General features: G+C 34.6%; 1 protein-coding gene across 1 annotated transcript; it reads right to left on the reverse strand.

Moving 5' to 3' along the window:
• Positions 1-9,626: 9,626 nt before the first annotated feature.
• Positions 9,627-10,684, reverse strand: LOC107831119 (protein LIGHT-DEPENDENT SHORT HYPOCOTYLS 10-like). The gene has a single exon (XM_016658847.2). The coding sequence runs from the start codon at positions 10,419-10,421 to the stop codon at positions 9,831-9,833; it is 591 nt and encodes a 196-aa protein (XP_016514333.1). The 5' UTR covers positions 10,422-10,684; the 3' UTR covers positions 9,627-9,830.
• Positions 10,685-15,310: the final 4,626 nt, after the last annotated feature.

Raw genomic sequence — 15,310 nt, forward strand, 5'->3', positions numbered from 1 at the left:
AAATTGTGAGCAGATAAAAGTGGAGGCATACCTGTTTCATTTCAGTGAGTACCCGTTTGTGGCCTGGATGACCCTTTGGCTTGGCACGGAGGTGGTGGGGCAGTCGTTCTGATGTACGGTTGGTGCCTTTCCCGGTTGAGGCGTGGACCTGTGTGATCTCTTTGACTATCGTTCTGACGATCTTTCCTTGATTCCATTTGGACTATCATTAGCCATTAGGTTGGACCATTGAGGTCGTCCTCATCTACTCTTACCTCGGCACGGTAAGCATTGTGAATTTCTTCCTAGGTGGTGGGAGGATATTTCATGAGTCTGCTTAACAATTTTCTGGTCGCCCTCGACCCGTTCCTATTTAACCTATTTTAAAAGGTTGCTACCGCCATCCCTTCTGATATATTTGTCAGGCTCATTCTTACTCTGTTGAACCGGGCGATGATGTCCCTGAGTCCCTCTCCAGGTGATTGTTTGACGGCGAATATGTCATTCACTCTAGCTTCTACTTTCTTGGCCCCGGCATGAGCGGTGATGAACTTGTCGGCCATTTCCTTGAACGTCATTATGGAGCGTGCGGGTAATTGTGAGTACCATGTTAAGGCTCCTCCTATTAGGGTTTCACCAAACTTCTTCAGCAGCACTGATGGTTCCTGCTCTTTCGAAAGGTCGTTGCCTTTTACCTCCGTGATGTAATGAATGATATGGTCTTAAGGGTCGGTTATGCCGTCGTATATTTTTAGGTATGACGGTATTTTGAATGTTTTGGGTATGGCATGTGGTGTCACCTCCTCATTGTATGTTTGATCCACAAACCGGCTGGCGCCCTGTTTCGGCAGGAGTTTCGGGGATCTTGGTATCTTATCAACTCTTTCTTGGTGCTCCCTCATTTGGTCGCGGAGCGCTTTACTCTCATTTTTCATTTCTTCCATTTTCTTCAGAACAGCTATGAGGGCGTTGTTATCTGCATCAACATTGGTGTGAGGGTTACCTATTGGGGGAGGTGCGTGTTGCTCGTTGATGGTTATTGGGTTGCTGACTCGTGCGGTATTCCTACTCGCCCCTTGAGCGGGTTTGTCGAGTATACTGCTCAGGGTACTTGTCAGCCACGCCTCCAATAACTTTTTCACTATGGGTGGTGCTTCTTCCGTCGTGGACGTGGAGGCTCCGTTCTCATGTGAAGCGGTTATGCTCCCATGAGGAGGAGGTGAATCACTTTGCCTGGGTGAGACGCTTGGCATCACGTTCTCCTCGTCTTCCCTATCCACCTCATTGATGGTGCCTATGAGATTGGTGGTGACACCCATCACTGCTTTCAGTCTTTCCTCTCCTTTTCCTGCCATTGTTAGCTTGTGCAAGCAAGAAAAAAAGGAACTTTTGTCGTGTTTTTTTAGATCTAGAATAAACTAAACTTTTTAACTAGGAACTCCCCACAGACGGCGCCAAATTGTTTGACCAAAAAGTTTAAGCCCTTTTAGTTAAAACCAATTTAATAAATAGATGAGGAATGAATCCAAGTTAAAAGTAATAAATTCCAGATCTAAAACTAAATAACTTAGACAGTATGGAGCCGTGTTCAAGTCAACAAATGCTGAGTTAATGCTCAATGACTAGTAATAAATATGAGGATGAAAACATACAATAAATATAACAAATGACATTAAATGTAATAAGAAGGAATTTGTTACCCAAATGTTGGATGAGGTGGATGATTTCTTCCTCTAACTACAACGTGTGACAGTAGACAACGGAAGTGGACTAAGTGTTCTTGGATCTTGTGAGCTAAAGAGGAATATTATGTGATGGAACCAAATAAAAGAGACAAAACAAGCTTTTTGTATATTCCTGATAGTCAACTCTTTACAAGATGTTCTTTCATACAAGTTCCGAATTCCCTTTTGTTTCCTCTCTCTTCTTACTTATAAGGGTTACCCTAGAAAACCCTAAAAAAAGTACAATTTGGGGGAATATTCAACAGAATATTCCTATTCACAATCATAGGAATATTCTAATAATTGCAACCGTTTGTTCTCTACTCAACCTCGGCACTGGTCTTCCCCTTTGAGCGACTCCTCGCCACTGGACTGTGCTTGGTTTTGACCTCGGCCTCAGCTCGTCCATCTGCATTTGTAAGCACGTGATTTTTGCCCAATATGAAAAAAAAAACATGTCAAGATTTTTAATTTTGTCATAAATAAGTCCCAGGGTGTCAGCTACGACCGTCATGGTAGTGTCAGAAATGTTGAATAACGGGTTCGTGCCCGGGAAGGGTTTGGGGGTTGAACTGCAGGGCATTACTCAACCTGTGGCGGAAAAAGAAGGTGTGACAGCATTCACTAAACTAGACCTAATTTTGGCCCATACAAGCACAGTAATTAAATAACAAGATTATATGGCAAAAAAGAGTGGCAGCAAATAATTTAAGGAAGTTTTGTTGAGTGTGTCAAAAATGTCTCATATTAAAAAGTTAATTATTCAGGTAGAAGTTATTAGAGGCGGAGCTAGCTTTTAAGTTACGGGTTAGATCGAACTCAGTAAATTTGATGCAAATTCTATAATTGTCTTAAAAAATTTATTGAATACGTACAAAATATTAATTTAGAATTTATTAATTTAAAAAGATTAAAACTCCAAACCCATAAACATCAATCCTTAGCTCCGCCTCTCAAAGTTAATTATAGGACATAGTGATACTTATTGTGCGAGCTGTGGAGAATAATTTGGCCTAAAAAAGCAATATCTTGTCATGTTAAGACAAATGATTCTGCGTTTGCTTCGCCAACAAACTTATACTCCCTTTTGTCACAAAAGTCGCTCTTAAAAATGTTTACGCTTAAGTGGCGACTAAAACTTATAAGTATAAAAAATTCTCTCCCTAAAATGAGTTGCTCTCTAATTTTGAAACACACAAGTGCAGGTTCTGGTTGACGCACTGGCCAGCGGGATGTTAGGCATGTCTATCGTGAAGAAATCAAGTGACGCATACACTGACACAGTTTGAGAGCAGATGTAACTCACATACTAACGGTGAGTGTGAAGATCACTTCTGAAGTGAACTACCTTTATTTGTTTTCTCTACTTTTCGCAATAACTTACTAGGGCCTGCTTCGTTAAAATTAGTCTGGGTCTATAATAACTCTCTTTTATCCTGCATAATAATTATATCTCGTCTTCAAGCAAAAAAAGAAAAAAAAAAAAAGAAACACACAAGTGACAGCAAAAACTTATGGCTCATATATTTTCTTCCTAAAAAGAATTCTCTAACTGTTGGAAAACTAATTTAAAGTTGTAGTAGGAAACCTTAGCTATTTAGGATTTAGTTTATTTAATTCATGTTTAAATAGGATTTACAATTAGAATAAATATAGGAATAGACTTTCCTTTTTCTAGTTGAAATAGGTTTCATACTATTATAAATAAGGGTGTTGATACCTTATTTTATGTGTGGAGGAAATAAAGAATTGCAGAGATCAATCAAAAATTTATAATAATATATTTTCCTTCGGTAACTTTGAAAGTCGTCACAAATCTCTCCCCTAAAATGAACTCTTAACTACGAAACACACAAGTTGTGATGGCTTAAACGTTATGTCTCACAAATTTTCTCCCTAAAATGAAGTCTTTTAACTTTGAACTAAAATCATACTTCTCTATAATATCAGTAAAAATTACACGGGGCGCCTTAATTGGTCGCCACCATTTAACCTATACTCATTTTTTTAAAAAACTTATAACTTGTACCTACTTTTTAAATAACTTCAGCCCTTTTTCTCCTCCTCCTTCTCCTCCGTTTTCTTCTTCAAGTTACAAAACAAACTGGTATTTATCTCCAGAAACAACGCTACTTTAGTTATAAGGTCAATTTTTTTTTAATTGAACAGTTCGGCAGTTGTACTTCTGCTCCAAATTTACAGCAAATTAGTCTTAGGAAAAAGTTTAAGTTACCAATAGGATGAGCTGTAAAATTTAGAAGTTTTTGTATGTTTATTTGTGTTTGAGCTGAGAACATGTACAATATTTTTCTTAAAAAATCACTGCTAATTGTGGTGCTTCAGCTCTAGAGCTGAAGTTCGCCAGTTACAAAACAAAAACTTCAGCTCGAGAGCTGAAGTTCACCAGTTACAAACAAAAACTTCGGCTCTAGAGCTGAAGTTCGCCAGTTACAAAACAAAAACTTTGGCTCTAGAGCTGAAGTTCGCCAGTTACAAAAATAAAAACTTCAGCTCTAGAACTGAAGTTCGCCAGTTACAAAACAAAAACTTCAGCTCTAGAGCTGAAGTTCGCCAGTTACAAAAACAAAAACTTCAGCTCTAGAGCTGAAGTTCGCCAGTTACAAAAACAAAAACTTCAGCTCTAGAGCTGAACTTCAGACCCGACTACTAGAATACTGAAGTTTTGCGTGATTGGCTTTGCTACTTCAGCCCCGTATGCTAAAGTTATGTGAAAACGTGGGATAAACTTGCAATTTTTTTTGCAAAGCGGGCACAAGTTAAAACGTGACACAAAAAACGGGTATAGATGCAAATGCCCTTTTTTTTAAAGGAACTTAAGACCCTCATTACATATATATAACAATCATTCGCTATAAAAGTCAAATTTTCTTCAGAACCGACTTTTTAAGTTATATTTACCTCTCTATAACAACTTTTTACCTATAACAACAATATCCATATTCATAGCAGAGTGCTCTTTGTAAAATTACCCCTAAATAACAACTATATATAATCTTTATGATTATTAATAATATTTTTCATTGAACAAAGTTTCCATCTTTCATAATATATGAAAATTTTCACATGATATCTTTTCTATTGGACAAAGGCCAAAAAATATTTAGATAGAAGATTCAACTATTAAGCTCTTAGATTACCTTCAAAGGAAAGCTCTTGCATACCCTTTTGCTGAAAGTTTGGATGCAAATCTTCGCAATTCAAGCGTTATATCGCTAGTAAGAAAATTAAATCTACGAAACAAGCTATAATTACAAAGTTCTTTCATCAATCTTGAAAAAAATTATTTTTCTAATAGCTTTAAAATGTGTGCTTTAGAGTTTAAATCTTTGTACATTTAGTTATGAATTTTATTATAACATATTAAATTTTGTAATATTTAAATAGTAAAATATGCATATCTTTTGAGATTTTAAATTTGAATTATTTTTTTTATATTTTATATGTAATATTAGAAAGAAAAATAATTGATATTAATTTTTGTGCCAAAAAATATCTAAACGTCAAATAATGTTTTAGGTATATAACAACCATTTATTACAAAAGACAAAAAAGATCAGAACAAACAATGTTGTTATAAAGAATTTTGATTGTACAAAATATTGCATTTAAGTCTATAAATAAGCCACCATAACATATTTCCAGATTTCAATGATGGGCCAGGGATGAAAATTCTTCCTGTGCATATTGGGAGGAATTTGCAATATCTTTTTTTTTTTTTTTTGGTGCAAGGAATTTCCAATATCGCTTGCTAATACGGCAGCCTACCCTTTAGCTATTTTTAAGGTTATCACCTGCAAGCCGTTAGATATTTGCAATTGTAGAGATATTCCACTCAACACTAAAAGTTACATAAAATAAGATGTCAAAAAGGATTGGCTATTATTACTTTTACCATGCCCTAGAAATTATTTAGTATTTGATAGTCGAAAAAATATATAAAATTATATATATATATATATATATATATATATATATATATATATATATATATATATATATATTATTTTACAGCCTTATGTACACCATCAAATACTACAAAATAGCCCAACACACCCCAATCTAGAATAGGCATGAGGTAATAATTTCATATTGATTCGAATTAATCCATACGCTCCCATTTTTAATAAAATTCCGGCTAGAAGCATACAAATACTGTAATGTGCTTCTCCATTGGTATCTGGTAACCATGTGTGTAGGGGGATAATGGGCGATTTGACAACAAAAGCAATAAAAAATTCAATATAGAATATTATTTCTAAAACCACAGAATATGACTAATTAACTGATGTTTCAAAATTTAATGTTGGTTCATTAGAACCATATAAAACAAGACCCAAAACTCCCATTAAGAGAAAAACAGAACCCCCCGCTGTGTACAAAATAAATTTTGTAGCTGAGTACAAACGTTTCTTTCCTCCCCACATGCATAGAAGTAGATAAACAGAAATTAATTCTAACTCGCATATGATGAAAAAAAGTAAAAGGTCCCGAGACGAAAATGATCAAATTTGACCACTGTACATTGCTAACATGAGAAAATGGAATAATCGAGAATCTCGAGTAACTGGCCAAGCCGCTAAAGTAGCTAAAGTAGTGATAAATCCTGTTAATAAAATGGGTCCTATAGAAAGTCCATCTATTCCTAATCTCCAATGGAAATAAAAAAAATTGATCCATTTATAATCCTCCACTAGTTGGATTAATGGATCATCCGATTGGAAATGATAACAAAATGCATAAGTCGTTAGAAGGAGTTCTAAAATACATATACATATCGTATACCACCTAATTACCCTATTTCCTTTATGGGAAAGAAAGAAAATTAAGGAACCCGCAAATATTGGAAAAACTACAATTATTGTTAACCAAGGAAAATAATTCGTAGTAAAGACAAGATACACTTGGACCATAAAAACCCGTGCTCAAAATATTGTGATTTTCGAGCATAGGTTTGTCGGTAAAAAAAATTAAATGGATTCAAGTAGAGTTTTCTCGAACGTATCAATAAGCTAGACCCATACTGCAAGTTGTTTCATGCCATAAATAAACTCGGGCACTCGAAAAATCTGTTGGACAGGTGGATTCACATCTCTTACAACCAACACAGTCCTCTGTTCGTGGAGCAGAAGCAATTTGTTTAGCCTTAAAACCGTCCCAAGGTATCATTTCTAATACATCGGTGGGGCAGGCTCGGACACATTGAGTATATCCTATACACGTATCATAAATCTTTACTGAATGTGACATTGGGTCTATACGTTTTTGAATGTTAGAAATTTTCAATCTAGTAAACTTAGAAACGAATCATATAATCATATATTTATATACCAGATGAATCAATGAGTTATCATAATTTTCTAATCAACCCCCTTCTGGATTGGTTTATGAGATATGAGAGAGGGCCAAAATACTTTGATTTCTTATGTTTTGCAAACAAGATCACACCTTACGTAGCAAACATACTAATTAAAATCGATTTATCAATATTAGAATCTAGATGATTAATACTAATTATTCAACAAATTTGATTGGTTGATACGAGTTGATTTTCTGTTACGGTAAATTGATGAAACAATAGCCAGTCCAATGGCTGCTTCAGCGGCTGCAATAGCTATAACAAAAATTGAGAAAATGTCTCCTTTTAATTGACGATTATCAAAAAATCAGAAAATGTTACAAAATTTATATTAACCGCATTCAATATAAGTTCAAGACACATAAGGGCTCTAACCATATTTCGACTTGTAATCAATCTATAGATCCCGATAGAAAATAAATAGGCACTCAAAACAAGTACATGTTCGAGAATCATTAAACAACTCCTTATCAATCTCGACTCCTTTCAATATGAACAACAATTCAACCGATTTAATTGACTAGTATATAACAAGTATGGAACAAAGAAATATATTGGTACTAGATTGACCTAAAGTCTTTCTATTTATACAACAGGAATTCAAATAGAATTGAAGGAAAATGAATGTGATAAGACAGAGCAAAATTTTATTTGAATTCCAAGTTTTAATAGAAATTTTTTATTGACGAGCTACAACAATTGCACCTATTAAAGCAACTAAAAGGATTATTGAAATCAGTTCGAGTGGAAGAAAAAAATCTGTTGATAAATGAATTCCAATTTGTTGACTATTACTTATAAAATCTTGCTCTATAATCTGGTGACTTCGAAAAACCTACTACAACTAGCACATAGTTCACCCAAATTATGATACACGGCTTTGTAATTTTTCGGCTCTACTAAGTTTACTACTCCATATAGTTAAAGAGTTTAACTAATATCATGGACAACATAAAGAAATTTTACAATAGGTTACCTTTAACAAGATTACAAAACTTACTTTTTTGTGAAAGATTATATGTAAATATCTTTTGGATGACTTGATAGTGTGATTTTTTTTAAAAAATTATTAGTCTATATAAATTAATTTCTTAATTAATATAGGTAGGGGTCTGTCTACCTCTTATATTTCAAGTTGGCTTAATTTAGCAACAGAAAAAAGAATGGTCACGGTTATGTTAATCTTGTGAGAATGATACAAACTAAATACATCGCACAATAGCCACGAAGCTATGCAATAGACAGGCGACCCTAAAACATTTGTATTAGGTGCAGTTGGGATGTAGTTCTTTGTTATTTTGCATGAGCAAAACGGAAGCTCATATTTTTTCCAAATCTGAAGGTATCGAATTAATTATATTATTGGTTCTATGGCCATTTAGCAGGCAAATTAAGCCTACTAAATGTTCGGACAAACCTAGTATAGCTTTAGTTCAAATTATATGTTTGTCTTAAGATTATAATGAATATGTACAAATTATTAATTTAAAATGCAATAATTTAAGAGAACTAGAATCTCAAACCATAAGCTTTAGTTAGATTCTGACTCCGCTACTAATGATTCGAGTCACCAAGGGAGCAAGCTTGGAGCTTCTGGAAAGGAGTTAAAAAATGGCTCAATTATGGAACTACCTAGTAGAAAACAAACAAAAATGACATTTAATATAGCCCTAAAACAAACTGAAAGATATTAGCGCAAGGGAGCAGTAAAATGTGTCTTTCTTGTTATTGAAAATCTCCAAAGAATTTATCACACATACAGAGACACATACCATGTACACATACGTACACCAAAAGACAAACCCCTTATACATAGATTTTTAGGTACTTAATATTATACATATTATCAAACCATTAATCACCTTAATTAATTATATATACTTAATGGGCATCCATGGCAGGCACAAGATCGTGCAGATTCCCAAAAGAGACAAGATTAGACAAAAGCAACCAAAGATTACATTCAAATCTTAGCTACATGACCCCTACAAAGGGAAAAAAACCCGATATTGTAATGTGAGTGTTGCTGGGGGCCCAGAGAGAGAGAAGAAAGAGAGAATTCTCATAAACCATAGTAAATATCCAATTTTCTCTCAGAACTCTGAAGAAGTTTAGGGTTTTAAATTGTAACTAAGGATTCACCTATACTGAACCGCCATTGACTAATCCAGAATGTAGAGTTAGTAGATTCTGCTCTTTATATATGTATCAATTTTTTCCGCACACAGTTTATATTTTAAAATCAAAGCTAGATGTAGTGAATTCCATCAAACTTGTTGCGTCTAGTCTAAATCTACCACTCTAAGCCCAAAGCTAGCTCATTATATGAATATTATTTATGTTTCTAGGGATTTCCTTCACTGTTTTTGAGCCGAGGATCTATCGGAAATAACCTCTCTTTCTTCAAAAGATAAGGGTAAGATTTGCGTACACATTACCCTCCCCAAATCTCACATGTGGGATTTCACTGGGTTTGTGATCGTTGTTGTTGTTTCTAGGAATTTCCTCATACAATGACGCAGAATAACATAGAGATCCAATCCATGTAGCATAGAGAAATTCCTTTAATTCAAAGTTTGAATGGAACTATATATATTTTACATGTTCACATCATGAAGTTATCCTTCATAGTATCAAAAAACTGGGGCCATATTTGTAAAAGAACAAAGCAATATCCTCATATTGAAAAAACATATAGTAACATATTTTAATTACCTTTTGCTCGTTCCTTCAAAAGCTGCCAAAACAATTCAAGAAGATTGCAGCTGAAATGTTGCAGTTGGCTCAACATTTGTACTTGCATTAATTTGCAACTTCCTCTTCTTTTTTTTCTTCTTATATGAAATTCCTCTTGCTTTAGCTTGAAAATCCCTTACCTCTCGAAGATAAATACGTATAGAACCACTTGCAAAAGGATTATTCTCTGGCAAACCACCATTTTCTTCGTAGGCTGCTCTAAGCCTACCAATGAGTGCATCTAGGCTACCCCATGCTTGTCTGAGAGGACAAGCACAGGGTCCTGGTGGCTCTGGTTGCCCGAAAAAAGGGCAACCATGTAAATGCACCTTAGTTTTTCCGAATTGATCTAGGTATCGGAGAAATTCTAGTACATGGTTATAGTTGCACTGGGATAAAGGAATTGGTGGTCTTAGGTTTTTCAAGTAGTGTCCAAAAGTATTCCAATCGCGGCGTTTTTGAGACTCGTACCTGCTCAGTTGGGGCGGCGGTGGTAGCTGACGATGATGATCAGATGGTGCTAGGTTTACAGTAGTTGATGATCTTGATGATGATCCTTCTCCTTCTTCGACTCTTCTATGATCATTTGATATCATAGCTTGCATGTTGTAGTTTGTAAAACCTAGGTTGACAATTTTTTTTTTTCAAATCAATATGCTTGATAAAGATTTAGAGAGCAAGTTATCATTTCAGGCAGAAATTTGATTGAATTGTTTATACTAAGATAAGGGAAAATAATATGGAGTGAGAAGAAAGAGTTGAGTAGAATTGCAGCTGAGAAAGATGGAAATCATATCATGGGGTACCAAGGAGACAATGAATGGGTCCTAGTAAAGTATTTTAGCTTCTCTTTTTCTTCCTTCTTGTTTACTTCCTTTAATTGTACTATTAGCATTATGTATAGCTTTTTCTAAAAAAAAAAAAACCCTACTTAAAATTGATAATTGTGCTAGCTAGCATCATTAAAGCAATCATTATCAAGAATATTAGCAAAATCAGCTCTTTAATATAGCCTTAGTGACTAGGGGTAGCTAGTGTGAAAAAATGTGTTACATAGTCTAATTAAACTGTTTAGAACTTGTATACTTATTATATATAAAAATGACAAGACCCCACCTCCCCTCCCACCATGATATGACTTCAAGGAAAAGAAAATTATGACTGTTTAAGCTATTTTATTTTTGATATTTGGTATTTAAATTTACTGATTTGGGTAATCACCATTCACACTATGGTGTAGGATTCACTAAAAAGGAAAGATACTTCCTATTGGGAATTTTTCTGTAAAAAAATCTGAAACTTCTTTAATAGGTAGAGAAATTTCGTTCATTCAATCACACATACATACATACATACATATATACATATATATATATATATATATATATATATATATATATATATATATATATATGGGTAAGTAAAGGGAGAAACTAGAAATAACTACAGCAAAAGGAGAGAGAATTTGAAAGACAAACATGAAATACTAGTCAATTCCCAGAGCTTCAAATGTTTGATTATATATTATGACCTAAAGTGGATACACGATATCGTAAGGATATTATCATAATTTGTTTGACTCCTAAGATTTTCTTCATATAAATAATATGCAGATATATATGTGCAAGTAAACTTGAAGAAATTAAGCGCCCATGCCAGAACAAACATAGGAATTTTCTCATATAAATTGACAGTTGCTAATTGTTACAGCTGTAATTCTAATGAGTATAATATTTCTAAATATGTCACTAACATCATCCCCATTCACCAGCACTGCTAATAATGCTCTGTGATTAGTGATATTCTTTTTTTTTTTTGTCTGCTTTCCTTTACTTTTACGTATGTTGTCTCTTCTTTTTCAGTTAGTTGTAATTTTGGGTCTTTGTTCTAATTTTTATGTCTATTGGAAACAACCTTTCTACCTTTAAGAACTGGTAGGGATAAAATCTGCGTATATATTATTCTTTCCAGACTCCACTTGTGGAATTTCAGCTAATCTATCAAATTTTGCTGCTAACTCAGGGGCGGCTCAAGAAGATTGTCGCCTAAAGCCAAACTATAACGAGAGACCTTTTTTTTTAAAATAATTATTGTTCTAGCTTTTGCAGAGTGTGATGACCCGATAGGTCATCTCATATTTTAGAACTAAATTCTGTGTTCTGAAGCCTTAAATATCTCATTTTAGCCTTTCTTGATTTGCGTACACGGTTCGGGTATTTTTCGGCAGGCTTATATATTAAAAACTGATAAAAATAAGAATTTTTGCCTTAAAAATTAATTTGAGTTGACTTCGGTTAACGTTTTGAGCAAACGAACCCGGATACGTATTTTGACGGTCCCGGTAGGTCCGTATCGAAAAGTGGGACCTGGACGTATGCCCGGAATCGAATTCGAATGTCCCTAGCTCGAGTTATGAATTTTTATTGAAAAATTAAAAGTCTTAAAGTTTAATGGTTTTTAAGAATTGATTGATGTTTGGTCATGTTGATACCGGGCCCGTATTTTGGTTTCGGAGCCTCGTACAAGTCCATTATAATATTTATGACTTGTCTGTTAAATTTGGCGAGAAACAGAGTTAGCTTGACGTGATTCGGACGTCTTGTTGTGAAAATAGAAGTTTTAAAGTTTTCTTGAAGATATCATTTGATTTGGTATTCAATTCGTAGTTCTAGGTATTATTTTGATGATTTGATCGCGCGAGCAAGTTCGTATGATGTTTTAGGACTTGCGTGCATGTTTGGTTTGGTGCCCCGAGGGCTCGGGTGAGTTTTGGATAGGCTTCGGAGTGAATTGAACTTGGAAAACATAGCAGCTGGTGTATCAGATTTGCAAACTCCGCATTTGCGAGGTCTGGCTCGCAAATGCGAGGCTCGCGTTTGCGAAGAGACCATCGCATTTACGAGGAGTGGGGCTAGGGATGGATCTTCGTAATTGCGAAGCTCTGGGTTGTATTTGCGATCCTCACAGTCCGCATTTGCGAACACTGGTTCGCATTTCTGATGACAGCAGGCCTAGGACACTCTTTGCATTTGCGAAGAAAAGTTCAAATTTGCGGGGTTTGTATTTGCGAACCCCAGGTCGCAAATACGATACCTACAACAGACCAAATAGTCAGAAAAATGAAATTTTCACTCATTCTTCGAATTTTCAAAACAAGAAAATCCTAGGGGCGATTTTTTCAAGACTATTTATTCCCCAAATCATTGGTATGTGATTCTAACCTATTTTCAGTCAATCTTTCATTACATTTCACAAGTTTTTAACCTAAAATTTAGTTTTTTCAGGGTGGAAATTTAGGAGTTTGGGTAGAATTAGGGTATTTTGAGAAATTGGGATTTAGACCGCAAATTGGGGTCGAATTCCAAAACAAATTACATAACCTGGCTCGGGGATGAATGGGTAATCGGGTTTTGGTCCGAATTTCGGGTTTCGACCAAGTGGGCTCGGGAGTTGACTTTTGTTGACTTTTTTATTAATGACCTAAATTGAATCTTTTGCAATCGTGGGTGATTTCTAAGACTTATTTTGAATCATTTGGTTGGTAATTTGCTAGATATTGTTGGTTTAGAAGCTTATTTGAAAGGCAAAGTTGTGGTTGAGCTTTGAGTGGTCTTTGGAGCGAGATAAGTGTTGTGTCTAACCTTGACTTGAGGGAATTAGGAACCTCGGACTATGTGCTATGTGAATTTCATGTGAGCGGCGTATATGCGAGGGGACGAGTGCTCATACACCGCCGAATTATCTGTTTTCCCTGATTTTCCGCTTTTCCTTAATTATTTCCTTCCTTGTCCTAACTGTTATATGCTCTAAATGCTTTCCATGTTTATCTGCTACTTGTTAATCAATATCTTCTCATGTTAACGATGTTAGTTCTTCCATAGTTTCATGATTCCCTGCTATTTTCTTAAATTGACTAACTTGCACTTTCTAATTGCCAATTGTTGGATTGGTCTCGCTGTGTAGTATTACTTGTGTAGAATTATTTATTGTACAAGTTCCCTTTTGGTTCAGTTTGGTATTTATTGATCGTAAAGGCTTTGTGGTTAAACTATCGATTTCATTGTGCTTTGAGTAATAGGGTACTGATATGGTGGGATCGAGCTGCATGCCGCAGCATGTGTAATAAGGGTGGATTGATATGGTGGAATAAGGGTGAATATATTCTATATGGTGGGATCGGGTTACACGCGGCAACATGTGGAATAAGGGTGGATTGATATGGTGAAATAAGGGTGAACTATGATTCTGATATTGACATATGGTGGATCGGGTTGCGAGATTATATATATATATATATATATATATATATATATATATATATAATCTCTGTTGTTGATGTTATTACGGTGAAATAAGGGAGGATGTTGTGTTGTCTAGTGGGATCGGGATGCGCGCCACAACAACCTATATGTTTTCATTTCTTAAGCTGTGTTGGTTTCCGGTATTTTTATGTTTCCATTTCTTGAGCTGCGTTAGTTTCCGGTATTTTTGTTTGAACTGTTAAAGATTGGTAATTCTGGACGACTCTGTTTTATTCTTGAGGCTGTGACTATTATTTTCAGATGACTATTTAATTTTGTTCAGTATTTTCTATTTTTCTGTCATTATTATATATACTGCATGCAGGTTGTAGTGTAGGTGATCCTCCTTAGCTTCGTCACTACTTCGTCGAGGTTAGGCTCGATACGGTCCCGATGATGAGAATTCCGGGCCGTGACACAGAGGCAAAGACATTACTTATTCCTTTTACATTGGTACTACCACTAATCTTTTTAATCCCTCTTATTTTTTTGATCTTAGGTATGAGTTTATCAATTTTACTTTTTTTCTTTTTGCTGAGGAAATTAAACTGTTACATGAACTCTTAAAATTACTCTATATGCAATGTAGGCCTTTAGAAAATAATCAATGTTGAAGGCAATAATTTTTTCATATAATGTAATGATCTCAATACGCACATTCAAAGTTGCAGATTTTTTCTCTCTATATTTTTTGGGGAAAAAGAAGAAATCAAACCTCTTAACGATCTATGGCAACATCAATATACATATATTTTTATGGTAATCTTTTGCTTACTAAACTAGCCGCAATCAGTATATTATATCAAATAGTCATATCCAATAAAAACTCAAAAATTCAAGCTCATATATTGAACAAATAGCTTCATTTTAAAATTTGGATCCTAACATGTTTTTACTAATTTCAATAAAATATCTCATATATTTGGAGCTTGAAATCTTATGCGTTAATAATTTTGATACGACTTTCCAGCATATTTCAAACTATGATTTAAGAGTTAGGTTTGATACATTATTTTTTAAAGTATTTTATCGCTTATTAGAAGAAGAGAAATAGTGAATATATATGTTGTACTATTCCAAAAATTTATATAGTTTTTGTACAAGAATAACCATGTCACATAATACCAACTTAAATTATAACAATTTTTATAAAAAAATACATTAATATGAAAAATTGGGGCCCTAAAGTTTTG

This window comes from Nicotiana tabacum, chromosome 8, assembly GCF_000715075.1.
Source record: "Nicotiana tabacum cultivar K326 chromosome 8, ASM71507v2, whole genome shotgun sequence".
NCBI classification, from domain to species: Eukaryota; Viridiplantae; Streptophyta; class Magnoliopsida; order Solanales; family Solanaceae; genus Nicotiana; species Nicotiana tabacum.